At 36.5% G+C, this 15,065-nt stretch overlaps 1 protein-coding gene across 1 annotated transcript in view; it reads left to right on the top strand.

Moving 5' to 3' along the window:
- Window positions 1-15,065, top strand: part of ADSS2 (adenylosuccinate synthase 2) — a 37,235-nt gene that overhangs the window by 7,396 nt on the left and 14,774 nt on the right. Inside the window, exons 2-4 of the mRNA XM_065057889.1 lie at window positions 9,821-9,923; window positions 12,468-12,536; window positions 13,267-13,317. Coding sequence (XP_064913961.1) covers window positions 9,821-9,923; window positions 12,468-12,536; window positions 13,267-13,317 — 223 coding nt within the window. The remainder of the gene's footprint in view (window positions 1-9,820; window positions 9,924-12,467; window positions 12,537-13,266; window positions 13,318-15,065) is intronic.

Raw genomic sequence — 15,065 nt, 5'->3', positions numbered from 1 at the left:
TGATGGATGTATTAAGTGTGTATATTTTTCCTGGAAGAGTCCCATGTTCCAGAAAAATGGAAGGATTGCACATCCTTCTCCCTTAAACTGGAAGGACAAGCACTCAGGTCCTTTGTGTGCTTTTGCAGGTAAATCAGTGAGATTGGCTGCATATAAAACATACTGGAGTTTGTAACTCCCAATTTGTTTTTTTTAATTTAAAACTTTTATGTCCTTGGTAAACATTAATGTTGTTGAAGTATATTTATGGAAAGCCAAATAAATTATTCTAGAATAAATTACTTCTTAGGAAGCATTTTGGTCCTATCTTCATATTTAGCAAAACCCAAACCATATTAGCAAAACCATATTTAGCAAAACCTGAAGTTGGTGATTTCAACTTCACTGTTTTGTTAGCTGAATTTTGGTAGTGGCTGGTTAAGCACTGTAAACCTGAAGTCTTACCTGATAAACTTTCTTGAGCCATTTTAATCCAGCAATAAAGTAATGTTTTTGTCAAAAAAACCCAATCTCTCTTTAATTCTGACAATAAAGGTCATGATGCAAAATGGTTCCTGAAGTAGTCATCAGTTAGACTTTCTAAAGACATGCATAAGTCATTACTATTTTGTCAAATTAACTTCATTAAATTATTGAGACTCTGCCATAACTCCAAGAAAGATTGGTTCTTATTTGTCCAGTGAATCAGCTCACTACATGGATGTTCCTTAGGGAGCTTTTGCCTAGTACAGCAGTGCAATTCTAGAAGAAAAGTTGCTGTTAAATATTATGATGAATGCTTCTTCTCCATGCTTTATACATAATTCGGAGGTTGTTCTGCATGGACCCAATATAACAAGCTAAAGAACACTCATGGTATGTGAAGGTTTGAAGTCGGAAGTCTAGTCTTGCTTTGGGGTTGTTCATACATTCTTTTGAGTTTACCAGTTTGGCTCCAGAACACACTTTTCTAAGAGTTACACTTCTAAAAATTGGTTCATTCTTTAGAGCTATAAGTAAAAAAGATACAACATAAACCTGCAGCGAGGTAATTGAGTTAATGTTGTTGCTAGTTCTATTCAGTTCTTTAACCAAAATACTTTAGCTGGTAGTTAAGATATTTAAAAGCTATAGAATGCAAGAGAAATAAGCCACTAAGCCAATAAGACAGTAATAAGTGCTGAAATTATTTACCTTAAAATTACCATAGATGTCCTATTAGAAATACGGCTCAGTCAGTATGTTTAAAATGCTCTTTGATACTATTGATGAGTCTTCAGTATGTTTTCCAGTAATATTGTCACAGCAATGGTACGGTATTGTGGGAACTGGTGTGTTTGGGGGCATGAGTGTATTGGTTGGGGTCAATATTGCCTTCTAGTGCTTTGATAGTGGTTTTTGACTAGCAGGAGTCGCTTGTTCGATTTATTGAAATTCAAATTTGTTTCTGGTAAAATGTCAACTAGCAGATAATTATTTTTTTTAATTTTTTTTTTTCCTTCCGAATTAGTATTTTCAGGCACTCAAAGCTATTGCAAAAGGGGTGTTTCCTAGGAAAGTTTATCAGACAGCCCCTGGATGTGCAATACTAGCAGATGCTTTTGTTATCTTATGCCCCTTGTGTGCACATGTAACTGATTTTGTTCACATTTGCCATGGTAGGTATGTTTTGGAATAGTATCTTGTTTTGTATGTAGTACTGACCAACCCATCTTAATTGGATATATGGATACAGATCCTTGGATGTGGTGCTTACACTGAGAAGGATTTTTAGGCTACCGAACCTTCTTTAGCAAGCTGAAGGAAAAACCCTGGTTTTTTTGTTTGCTCTAATAGAAAATGATGATATCTCTGAGCAGTTTACCACCATAAAAGGAATATTTCAAAAGTGGTATTTCATAGGGGGTGTTTTTTCGAATGAGGCTTTTAGAAAGCAGGTAAATATGGGGTTTCGTTACCAGGATTGCTGTCGTTCTAACAGCCCTTGTGTGATAATTTGTTTATTAGTCTGCACCTTTCTGTCAGAGTCCTGTGTACTTAGCTGTTCTACATGTTGAATAGCTTTGATATTTCAGGGTTACCAGCTAGTGGTCAGGGATCATATACTTTTTCAAGGAAGTGATTTAAGCATACTGCACCAGTAAAATTAGAATAATGCCTATTTAAAAAGCTTATGCATTTAGTTATCTCACAAAATAGGTTTTACTTAAAGTATTAGAGATTGGGTAATGATCTTGTGCCTGATCTTACTTTCACTATTTCACTTAATGACTTATAATACTCTAAAATAATAGTATTATTTAGTAGCATCAGGATCACAAAAGCAGAAAGAAGGCTACTGTGTCTTGATAGGATTTTAAATTGTTCATCCATCATGGAGCATCAAACTAAGAAGTCCCTAAACTAAACTCATATACTGAAATGCATAGGTTCATGCTTCTTGTTCATGATGACTTTCACGCTGCATCTCCAAATAAATGGAAAAACATTTTTTTATTCCAATGCGACTGACATTTTAGAGCATCAAACAACAGCCCAAACAAAATAAAGAACCCACGACAAAAGAATAACTGAACAAATCCCCCTAAACCCAAAACAAAATCTCTTTAAATAAAGAGTACTGCGAAGCTTTCATGGCTGAGGTGTTTTTGTGTTTTGTTTCTTTTTGCACCAAGGGTAAACCAGCTATTTCTAAGATGCCCAATTTCATAATGAATTGTTTGAATTGATATTGTTGGGCGAAAAAATAGGTGTTTGGTTCTCCCTTTGAGCCAGCTCCTGTTTTCCCCTGTTATCAGCACAAATGTTCAGTGTCACCTGGTGGCAGTAACTCCTTCAGCGTTGCTGACAGCAACTGGTAATCTTGAAACTCGAAACTGAGTCCAGCCAAGAAATCAACCATACTGACTTTGGTGTGTTGTTTCAAAATCTTGAGGAACAGCAACAGTGAGCCTAGGTATTGACTACAGGGAAAAGTCACAAGTTAAGGAAGGACAGCATTGTATTTTTATTACTTTGTATTACAAACTTCCTGCTCCTGGTAGTTGAGAATTTGGAGAAATTCAATTAGAGAGACAATTTAACATCGTAATTTGGGAAAGTTGTGGGCTCCTGAAAGGGGGGCTGATCCCTTGGTCACCAAAGAATCCTTAGGGAGAGGGGAGAGAACTGATCCAAATACTGTGGTGAAAGATACGAGGAGAAAAAATAGTAGTTCAAGAAAAGGAGAAAGGACAAACAGAATGCTTTTAACTTTTTTTAAAATCCACTTCAAAATACAGTGCTAAGAAGAGTGCTGACTTGTGAAAATACAGTTTTGGAAACCTTATAGTATACTAAAACTGCAATGCTGTGCCTTGCTAGAGGTGTAGAAATAAATGGTGCTATATTCTATCAAAGTACGCTTGGGACTTCAGGACTAGTAAGCCTGTGTTAGCCTCTTGATAGGAATATATTGTTTTGTTACTAGGTATTGTCCTGTATTTTAGGTAGTTGCTTTGTTGCTAGATGGAGAATCTGGTTTATGTTCTGTTCTTTAGCAAGGTGTGTGCCTGTTTTTCCTATATACTCAGTTTTCTGTGAAATGAGCCCAAATCTAGGGGCTATTTTCTAATGTGAAGAAAACCTAAAGAGAAATGGTTTGGCTTTTTTTTTTTTTTTTTTTTAAATAATACTTTCTTTAAGTGAGCTTTATTATAACTTTTTTTTTTTTTAATTAGAACTAATTTTTTTCCTTCTTAATAATATGTTAGATGTGTGGGGTTAGACAACCCTAAACAACTGTATCAGAGCATGGAAGCCATGGAAGCAGAGGGAGAGAATGCAAAACTTTATGAAGAAGGTTCAGTGGGTTTGTGTTTGTCAGGTACTTGGACCTTGAAAGCTCTCTTCTGGTCCCACCTATACTGCCTATATTGAACTGCTTTCTTTGGTCTTCTGCAAGTTTAACTTTGCTAAAAGTTGCTAAAAGGATCTTTATTTTTTCCTTAAAAGAGCTTTCTTGCTTGTCTTTTGCTTTAGGTATTTGTGTCTTTGCTGTCTTTCAGAAAGCTTTATTTGCATAATTTTGGAATAAAATTTTGCACTGCAATACCAACACAGTAAAGTTTTGAGTCTGTTAAACATTCCTGACTATGCCATGCTATTTCATCTTATTGATTACTTTTCTTTTAATGAATCTGCATGACATTATTTCTCTTACTGTGGCAAAGCCAGCTCTGCCTTGGCTGCCTGACCTCCACAGCATGCATTCTGACTTCTGGAGGGGCTTCTTCTGCAACTCTTCTGCAGAAAGGGAAGAAAGCATCCCCATGAAAAAATTCTTTGTTCACAGTGCCACTGGTACCTTCTTGTACCTCTCATGTGTAATAAGTCATCTTTTTCCTTCTGAATCCTTTTGTGCAATCTATCTATTAGTAGCTGAATCCAGAGTTGTGTTGCCCTAAGGAGTATGTTGGCTCTGGTACACTTTTTGGCTCAGCTGAAAGGAGGGAAAGCTGCTACATGCATGTGGTGTATTCCAGACTGAGGGCATCTTTCGGTCTTGCTGCATACTTGGCCTTTCTGTCTGTGTTGGGCCAAGATAGGTGTTTCAGTTTTCACATGGCTGGGAGAGAACTCCTCTAGTTTGGGTGCCTAGAGGGTTACTGAGATACGGTAGACTGATTAACCATATTTAGTTTAGAATATTGCCAGCCTGAAGAAATGGTGTGTACATCTTAATTTCCCTCTATACAATGTATTGAAGGTCATTTGAGGATGAACTTTGTCTAATTAACAGTGAAAATAAATTCCACAGTTAGATCTCCCTTAATAATGTGTAAACATTTGAATCAAAAGAGTATTAGCTTGAATGACATAACTTGTCTTATTTGGTTTAGTGTGATGAGGGAGGAGTGAGAAATCTAGATGGAAAGCACTGAAGCCAGGAGTGACTTTATCAGTTTATACCTTGAATTATGCCCAAAGGCAATAGTTGCCTACAGTATGGAGATGTTGGCATTATCATCAATTTCTGGAGGAGGAAAAAAAAAACCCAACCAACCCAAACCAACCAAACAGGAAAACCAACAACCAACAAACAAACACAACTCCCCAAACAAACAAAACCCTAAACAAAACAAAAACCCCAAACAAACAAAAAAACCAAACTCCATAACGTAACAACAACCCAGCCCTCCGCACCAGCACCACTAGAACTCTGAGTTTAGGTTTCTGTAATTTGAATTGTTTACCAAATCTGTGTTGTGCAATGTCTGAGCATGCAACATGTGTGCACTTTACTGATAGTACAGTGTGAACCATTCTTTTCATATATTACAGTTCCTAACAGTGTAACTATACACTTGCACTTCTGCAGTTATGGTAGAGTTTACCTGTAAATCAACAGCAGAATTTTGAAAACTGAATTAATGAAATGCCGTTGTTTTAATGCCATCCTAAAATATGGTTTGAAATTTAAAATATTTTTCAAAATGACATATTTTGACAGAATGACATCCAAAGTAGGATGGGTACTGACTTAATATTCTACCAGACAGCTGCTATCAATAGCACTTCTGGGATTGAATCTTTTCATGTCATAGGCATCATCATATTATAAACAAATAAATTCTGAGATTCAAATTTGAGTCTAACCTGAAAACAAGCATTTGGAAACCTTGAAGTATTAGTATGACCTAAGAAGTGTGTTCAGATGGTGATTCATCACACATAATGTCAAGTTTTCTACTTTAGTCCCTAGCAAAATCCTTTAAAATATAACTGCTCACAGTAAACATGCAGAAGCATATATAACTAGCTTGCTTCTAGATGAAGTGTGAGCTGTGTTGTGCGTGTAGTTCAGGATTTAAAGGGTAAAATGCCATTTTTGTTCTGTTAGCTATGGGATATTTTCCAATGAGCATGGAATGGTTTGACTGAACATGGATTTTTCATGCAGTTAGAAACCTTTCTTTTCCATAGCTAGCATGCTCGTTATTTGGACTTAGTTTGAGAACAAGCAGATAACACCCCAGGACAGAGCTAAATGTTTTTATTTGCTCTGGTTTGAGAGCCAAGGACATTCTGAGCACCCCGCTTACAGGTGTTGAGGATGGGGGCACAGAGATGGGTCAGAGCTTGACTGACATCCAGACTGATCAATAAGAGTATTCCAGCCCACTGGTGTCATGCTTCAGATTTAAGAGTGGGGCTTCTGGTTTCTCGCCCCTTTTTCTTTTCTTCCACTATCTTGCTCTCTCTGGGGCACAGTTGGGGGAGTACAGTCATGACATTTAGCTCGGCCTTTTGCCATCCTGCAGAGGCCTCTGGGCTTTTCTGCCTTTTCCCCATTCTCTCTCTCTTAGATGAGCTCTTTGGACCAGGTGTGGCTGGCTGGGACTGGCTGCTCAGTTGTGGATGGAGTTCATTTGGAATCGCCTTGAGTATCTTTTATTTCTGTTATATATATATGTATATATATTTATGTATATTTACGGGTAGTGTATTAGTATTTCGTTATTTTATTAAACTGTGTTTATCTCAATCCAAGTTTCTCCCTTCCCTTTTGATTCTCATGGTTGTATTGCTAGCTCAGGTTAAACCACAGCAACAACACACTTTGGCATCACTCAGCAATGCAAGGGAGAAATCTTGACACCACCAAAAACCATCAGCTATGTTCTCATGATTAACGGAGTCTGAGTCTGCATGCTGTACACCTTACTCAGGTAGACACGACTGCTGAACTTTTAAGTTACCACATCTGAATGGTACCAGTAGCTTTGCAAACTTTGAGACTAAGAATTTATTGTTAATAGTGATCTAATCTCTATAATGGCTGATTTTCCTTTCTCTTTATTTGACATTTATGATGCTAGAAAATGTTAAAAAAAAAAAAAAAAGTTGAGAAGGAAAACATGAAATTAAATAATCCAGTTAGTAGTAGGAGATTTCAAATGAACAGTCATTTACTAATCTCAGTGTTGCTTATGGGCTAGTCCAGTTCATTTGTGCTGCAGTGGGAGAGTTTGGACTCGTCTTCGCATTTGTGAATTACTACTACCTCAGTACTTCAGTGTTGTACTTAGATCTATTTATTGAATTTTCATTTAAAGCACTTTGGTGCTCATGTCAAATTTGTCTAGACTGATATTACCAGTGGATCTAATAGAAAGGAATAATTAGAAGGAATCTGACAAGGAAGAAGATAACTGCCCCTTCCAGCAGATGTACTTGACTGTAAATGCTAATGCAGTACGTTATCTGTTCTTTCTTCCCCAAGAAAGGTGGTGTTTCAGTTCTCAAACACTGAGTAGAAAACTGTCCTGGTTTTGGCTGGGATAGAGTTAATTTTCTTCCTAGTAAATGGTATAGTGCTGTGTTTCAGATGTAGTATAAGAACGTTGATGATATACTTATGGTTTGATTCTTGCTGAGCAATGTTTGTACCAAGTCAAGGACTTCTCAGCATGGAGGCTGGAGATGCACAGGAAGCTGAGAGGGGGCACAGCCAACACAGCTGACCCAAACTGACCAACGGGATATTCCATACCACGTGGCATCTTGCTTAGTATATACACTAGGGAAAAGTTATCCAGGGGACCACTGCTCAGGAACTGGCTGGGTAACTGTTGATGTGTGGTGAGCAACTACATTGTGCATCCTTTGTTTTATATATTCTTTTGTTATTATTGTTACCATTGTTGTTGTTATTTCCTTTTCTATCTTTTTAAACTGTCTTTATCCTAACCCACGAGGTTTACCTTTTTTTTTTTTTTTTTTAATGATTCTGTCCCCAATCCCACTGAGGGAGGAGTAGTGAGTGAATGGCTGTGTGTGGTATTTAGCTGCCTGCCAGGTCAAACCACAACAAAAAAGGTGTCTTTACTTAGATAAAATATACGAGGTTTTTTATAGTATGTGTGTAACTTAATAGTTCTTAGAATATTATCTAGTTTTGAAGTAACTTGTGGTAGCTCAGGAATATCATCATTGCATTTCAAAAATAGATGTAAATTACATCTACCTGCTAATGTAGCTAGTTAACATCCTTTTAAATAAAAATATATAACTGTAGAGTTGCTAGACTGCTAAATAATCTTTCTTAACAGCTACTGTCGAGTAGAAAGGATACGAGGAGGAGGAGGAAAGTTATTCTTGAATATTTATTATTTTCTTAAAATAATCAAGTCTAAAGCTGCTTTATTTGTACATTCAATATGTTTCCTGTGTTGTGAATCAAAAATTTGGCATTCTCTGATTCAGTCACATCATTTGCAGTGAAAACTATCTGCGTCGAGAAATCTTTACAACTTCTTCAAGGTAGTTTGCTACCCAGAAAAACTCTACATTACTAAATCACTTAAACTTTTCTTAAATTCCTTTGTTGGGTGAAGGCTTGTAAGTCTTCCCTTTATTTCCAAAAGAGGTGGAGAAGCTGTAAGTCCTCAAATAAATAATGCTAAAATTTCAAGAATTTTCATTGCTAGCTGCACTGAGATTAGGCTTTTACCTGTGGTATGTGTGTTTATATACTGGCAGAAATGTTTGATATCTAAGAACATTCTTTGTTTGTAATGTCAGGTATATGGCTTTATGTATTGCATTCATGCTTTGTAAATGTTGTAGAAGTAGTAAGTAGCTGTTGAGTCCATTGCTTAGAAAAGATCTTCTGTGATACATTATTCTGAAATATTTCAGATTTATAATTCTATCAATTACTATTTAATATAGTTTCTTTTTTCCTCTTTTCATATAATGCCTTTCTTCAGTTTATCTTGTGCTGAAAGAAGGCTTAGATTAAAAGTCTTTCCTTTAAGACTTTCCTTCTATGAAGCAGTTTGTTTATTTCTCGTGCAAGGTGCATGTAAAGGATGCTCCTGCAGTTATGACAAACAGAACCATTTTGTATGTGAACTTGTCTTGCACAAATGACTTGGTCACAAGGGAGTGTACGCTTATTTTCAGAAGTACAACAAACAAGAACTGGGAATATTTGGTAACTGTTTTGTAATCATCTTAGTTTCTTAAGCCTATCTTGAACCTCTCTCAGACTTGGTCACAGGCTTCTTTTTGTATTTTAGACGTATTTCACAGTTTAACAAATCTCTTAATACTCTGTGATAATGAAAAAATCTAGAAATGTTAAGTGTTAGTTTGACGTAAATCGTTTCCGGGAACTTACGAAACCACAATCATCTTAGTTGTTGCTAGACTCACTCCCTAACAGCAGGTTGCAAATATGAATGACTTGTACTAGTACAGACCTCTCATTGCTGAGGAGGTATAGAATGAAGAAGTTAACTTTTCTGGTTACTGTTAATAGAAAAACACTCATAATACTGAACCCAACATTCAGAAAAGCAAGTCTGCATGTTGCCAGACAGCTAGACTTCTCTTTCCCAATAACTATATGGTTTTGTATACTTCATTTAACTGGGGACTTTTTTTTGATTTGCTAAGGTTGCAGTTTCACTTTTAATACTTACTCTCCATAACTGCAATAGAAATCTAGTAAAACTGATGATGGCTTTTATAAATATTTGCATGTTCTACAACATTTATGCTTCTCTCCACTAATATAAAAAAAAACATTTTAATCTTATTCCAAGCTTTAGTACCTTTGATGAAACAAAATACCGAAGTCTATATGACAGATAGTACTGATGTAAAAATTGTTAAGTTTGACAAAACAAGTTTGGCTGATTTCCTAGGAGAAGGAGATCTCTGAAAGATCTTTTGTCAGTAACAGAAATTAAAGCTGCAGAATTGGAGCCGGAACCAGTTTATTCCACCTCTATACTGTGTGTTCATTTGCCTTTAGTATCAAAAACTATTAACACTTTTTTCCCCCACACAGGGAGGCAATAATGCAGGGCATACAGTTGTTGTGGATTCTGTGGAGTATGACTTTCATCTTCTGCCAAGTGGGATCATCAATCCAAAAGTCACTGCATTCATTGGTAAGTGTGACATCTCTGAAAAAATATACAATACTGTAGTTACAGACTTATGACATATTAAAATAACAAACTGTATCTGAGGACATACAGGATCAGGATTTTTCTTCCTCAGATTTTCATAGACCTGACCTGCTCTACTGTCTTCTTAAAATTGTCTTAACTCAATTCTGAAGTTTGGGTTATAGAGGCATCTTTTATTGTCTTGGATAGTTCACCTTTGTATCTGCCCTATTAATGCAAACAGCTAGCTGCCCAGCATATCTTCATTCTCCCATTCCCTCTTATTTTCACCACCAGTTATTTCTTTTATTATCAGAATTCCTCCGCTCTGTTTTAATGTTCAGCCCTGCTAAGTAACTACCAGTACCTTTTGAAACACAGATTTTTTTTTTTTTTCCTCCTTTTTCCGTTGGATTGTGAAATGAATGCTGACTCCAAAAGATTTCTGCACTATATAGTTCTCACGAAGAAGTCCTCAGGAGAGAACATGAGAAGATTTAGGGCAGTGGCAGTATTGTGTGATGTGAGGATCAATGATTTGTTTGCTTCCTGAAAGGGGATTTAGATTGTCCTGTCCATTGTCGCTACAAGATTGCTTAACCCCCTCCTCATGAAATCCCGTTTCCAATCCTATGTTTTGTTTTGTTTTGTTTTTTCTCTTTGGATTGCTTGTATGACCAACCTACTTAATAATGCTGTGTAGCCTTTAAAATTTCCTTTGAAGCATGAAAGTAAATTTAAAGCAGGTCTGCACAGTGTTGTAGCTATGCATGTGCTTGTGCACTGTTTCACGAATCAGGTCAGTCTCTGGGTCACTAAAGGCCATGACCTATCAGCACTTCAATCCTGCTTTTTTGATATTCAGAACTCCTGTCCCTTGCATTCTGTACTTCTCCAAACCAGGACTCTGTTGCCATGCTCTTCCTGTCACTTCTTCCTGCAAATCTCATTGCTTTGAGCCTGTAGTCTTGTCTCTCAGCTTGGTACACGTGCCAAAAGTAAGTGGTCCTTGGCCATTTGCTAAACAGCATAGTGCCTAAAGAGCCTCTGACACTAAACTCTGCCTCATAAACAGTGCTTGCTGAATTCTTGGGTCCAGCTTGTAGTGACTGTATGCTCACAGTCAGCATTAACTCTTTACTTGATGGGGATTGGTGGTTAAGTGCCTCTTTTCAGTTGTTATTTTGTGACTTGATAGTGGGATAGTCTTGGATCACCTTGCCCTGCCTAACACTTCTGCAGAAATTAAGCTGATGGACATGGAAATAGATTCCCCATGGTGAAGGGAAGGTTGAGGTGTTAACTGTTTATAGTTTTGAGGGCTGTGGCAGATGATACTCCTTTTCTTTTATTTTGATGTATTACTGTATTATATTTCTTTAAAAGGTTATTGCTTGTAAACAGTAAGAAAAGAATGCTCACTTGCCGTGTTTTGTTTGGTGGACTCAAGGTTGAGTAGCAAAGACCCCATCCATTAAAAATACAGTACACAGGAGAGAGCTTTTTACAAGTCCTCTTGTATCTGCCCTGTCTTGATCTTGTCTGTTTTGAAGTTTGTTCCAGCTTCTTATAGGTCTGCCTTGTGTTTAAAATCTCTTTTGGAAAAAAAAAAAAAAATCTGACTTAGGATTCCATTGAAAGGGCTTATAGCTTCAAAAAAAAAAAAAACAACAAAAAGCAAACAAGGGCAAGGGCAAAATGACTGGGTTATTATAATAGATTATTAGTATTGATTAGGACTGTACCATGAAGATTATAGTGAAGAAGTCTTAAATACTTTGTATTTTGGTGTTTAGAATGCTTTTATCTATGTGAAATCAGGTGATATGCAAATAGTTTCAAATGGCAAGTCCCTTCATTCTTTAGCTAGATATTATCATACCGATAGCTTTGGATCTACTGATCTACTGGCTTGTATAACCTTAACATGGTTCAGTTTTGCAATATGGAAGTGCCCCTTAAGACTCAGTGATGCTAGTTAATTGTATGAGCTGGTAGTTTCTTTCTGAGCAGTGTGACAGCTGTAGGAGAACGAGTTTGCTTTTGATAGGGCTTTTTCCTCTGCTATTTTTTGATAGGCTGTTAGCAATACCAACTCTATATACATAATATTGTGTCTATTTACAGCAGAAGAGCGCCTGAGGGGATGTTGGTGTTTATAATGAGGATAGAAATGTGCTAAGCTTTTAGAAAACAATAGGGTTATTAAAATGAAGTACAAAGAGGGAAGTTAATTTTAGTTATGAAGAAGAGGAAGTTACATTCTGGTCTGTCCCACAATGCTGTTACTGTTTCTCCTGATCTAAATTGTAAGTTTGAGTTTGTTAAAAAGATTCCATATATGTAGTTAGAAACACATCCTTTAGGTGTAAATCAGTCTCTTACAGAGGAATTCTTGAGAATAAAAATTGTAACATCTTGAAAGTTTAAAAACTTAAATAAAATACTCTGCTTAAAAAACATGAAATGTATTTGAATTGTTTGGAGTATTTTTTTTCCATGATCAACATAATTAATTGAATTTTGTGTAATGGTTTTCTTTAGGAAATGGCGTCGTAATTCATTTGCCAGGACTCTTTGAAGAAGCTGAAAAAAACTTGAGGAAAGGAAAAGGTGAGTAAATTGTAAGATACTGCTCTTAAAATAGTTTGTGGGGCCCTCCTCAAAAGATTCAGTTGGAGGATGCCTCTGCAGAAGTTAGATACAATGTGTTTTTCCAGAATTCCATTTCACTGCTAGGTTCTGACAGGAGTCTCACTAGAAGTCCCAGGGCCTTCAAGGGGAGACAGACATAGGGAGTCTAAATATGAATTATCTGCAGACATTTTTCTTTGCTTCAAGCAGTGAATTTAAGAAGTGAAACAACTTATTAAATTGTGGTGGCTATTAATAGTAATTTTACCTGTTAAGGTATTGCTGTGCAGTTTGGTGATATGTGTTAGTGTAAACAAATGCTATGGTAATCACTTCTTGATTCAGAACTCAGTTTTTGGATGCTTTGTGTTCATGGCCATGCTTGACAGCAGTCTACTGTAAGTGAGGTAAATCCATTAGATTATTCAAAACCAAAAAGCTACTAATTGATTGCCACAGTTGAGGAGCTAGTAATGTAGCTGGAATTCTTCCTCAGAATAAGCCTGACTTTCCCAGCTTTATAGGCTGATGCCAAGTTTTAATTACGAAAGTCTCTTTTCTTTTTCTCTGAAACGTGATTGCTCAATCTTTGAGCAATAGATTTGACTGAAGACTAGACATGGGAAGTATTTATCCTTTATACGTCAGAATACAAACATGCTATAAATGCTATGCAAAACGTAATTTGAACATAATTTTGTCTTTTAAGGGCTAGAAGGCTGGGAAAAAAGACTAATAATTTCTGACAGAGCTCATATTGGTAAGTTTCTGTTTGTGTTGGTGGTTTTTGGTGTTGTGGGGTTTTTTGTGTGGGTGTGGGTTTTGTATTGTTTGTTTGTTTTGTTTGTTTTTTAAATCCTTGTTTTGTTTGTTTTTTAAATCCTTGTTTTGTTTGTTTTTTAAATCCTTGTTTTGTCTGAACTTTCCATGACAGTAGAAGTGTGACAATTTTTAGCCATATCTTTATATAGGTATGTACTTTTCTTTGGATTAAATTTCCATATGCTGCTCTGGTTTATTGAAAATCCTATTTAAAAAAAAGGTTCAGCACTCAGGACCCTCCCAGGTTTATATTCTACTAACTCTTTAATCCTATTGTGTAAACATAAGCTAGTCAGGAAAGCAGGTTGTCTTTCCAAGCCAAAGATCAGAGGTGCAGAGCAGTCAAAAAGCAGTTCAGAAGTTGACTGAAGGATTCGTTTCCCCCTTTGGTGTAAAAGCAGTGTTGCTTATAGCAATTTTTCTGCTGGGAAACCACGTGACTGGGTGTGACTTTCAAACTAACAGGCTCCCTACAGAGTAAATTACCACATAGCTCAGAAAGAAGACTTTATGGGACGGGCTCTGTAGGGCTGGGGAGGATGGCTGCACCTCGCAGGGAGCTCATCAGTCCAGGGTTGATTCCAGCCTCTGTTCCTGGCAGCCTGGAGTTCAGAGCCTGGAGTAAAATAGTGCTTAGAGTCCAAACCACCAAGACAGAGCTTCAGAGACTCTTCCTGTATCACTTAGAGGACGTCTTTATTATATAAATTCATCCTGTAAATTTGATCTTTCGATATTGTAACATAATAGTTATGTAACTGCATGTACTAGGAAATGGGCTTATTGCTGCTCTGGTAGTCATCTTCTGAAGATGAAAGCCTTTTAGGTCATTATCAGGTAAAATCTTGTAATGCCAGAAAAAAGTCTTGTTTTTGTTTTTTAACCAATCTGAAGTGAGTGAACATGTTATTTCAGAACAAATATGTCTTTAAGGTAACTAGAGAGTTTGAAATAGTTGAGTAACTTCTTATGTTACTAAAATCCTTTCTGAGAGTAGAATCACTGTAGGTGAATTACTTGGAAATGACTAAATTATTAGAAAAACTCTTCTGTGGTGATTACATTGCAATGGTAATACTGTGAAGTTTTCGTAGCTAAACAGGTCCTGAATAAAAAGGACCAGTTATTGACTGTCACTCATAATCAAATGAACTTTCAGAATGCTTTTGTTTAGGAAGTTTGATGCCTGTCTGGAGATCTGTTGCAATGATAAATATGCCTTCTCTAAAATGGGTGTTGGCAATCTGTGAATGATTAGTCTATAAGAAAAGATCTATCAAAAATAGGTTCAAGTTGCTGGAGATAATCTTACCTTTCAAATTATGGGGATGTGTGGAAATGAACACAAAAATAAATTGGTAAGGCAAACAAAGAAGACCACTCTTGTTCTAGAGAGACTAGCGTACTTATTAAAGCAGACAGTTTTTTGCAAGTTTTCAGTCTTTCCTGTGTAATGTGTACATTAGTTGTTTAACTTTCAGGAGATAGTACTTAAGAAAAGTAATTTTAGCAGTATGATGATTTTTACTATAACCTTTTTTCCAGGATTTTTTTCACCTGCATGTTTTCTTTTTTGTCCGTATGTTCTTTTGGGCCACTATGAAGCTGATATGGCTTAGTTATTCTGTGGGGGGTGTCTACACAGTCTGCAAGTATTCTACAAAATAAATACATAAAAATCTCTCA

The sequence above is a fragment of the Columba livia genome, chromosome 3, assembly GCF_036013475.1.
Source record: "Columba livia isolate bColLiv1 breed racing homer chromosome 3, bColLiv1.pat.W.v2, whole genome shotgun sequence".
Lineage (NCBI taxonomy): Eukaryota > Metazoa > Chordata > Aves > Columbiformes > Columbidae > Columba > Columba livia.
The sequence above is the reverse complement of the archived record's forward strand: the minus strand, read 5'-3'. Positions and strand labels throughout refer to the sequence as shown.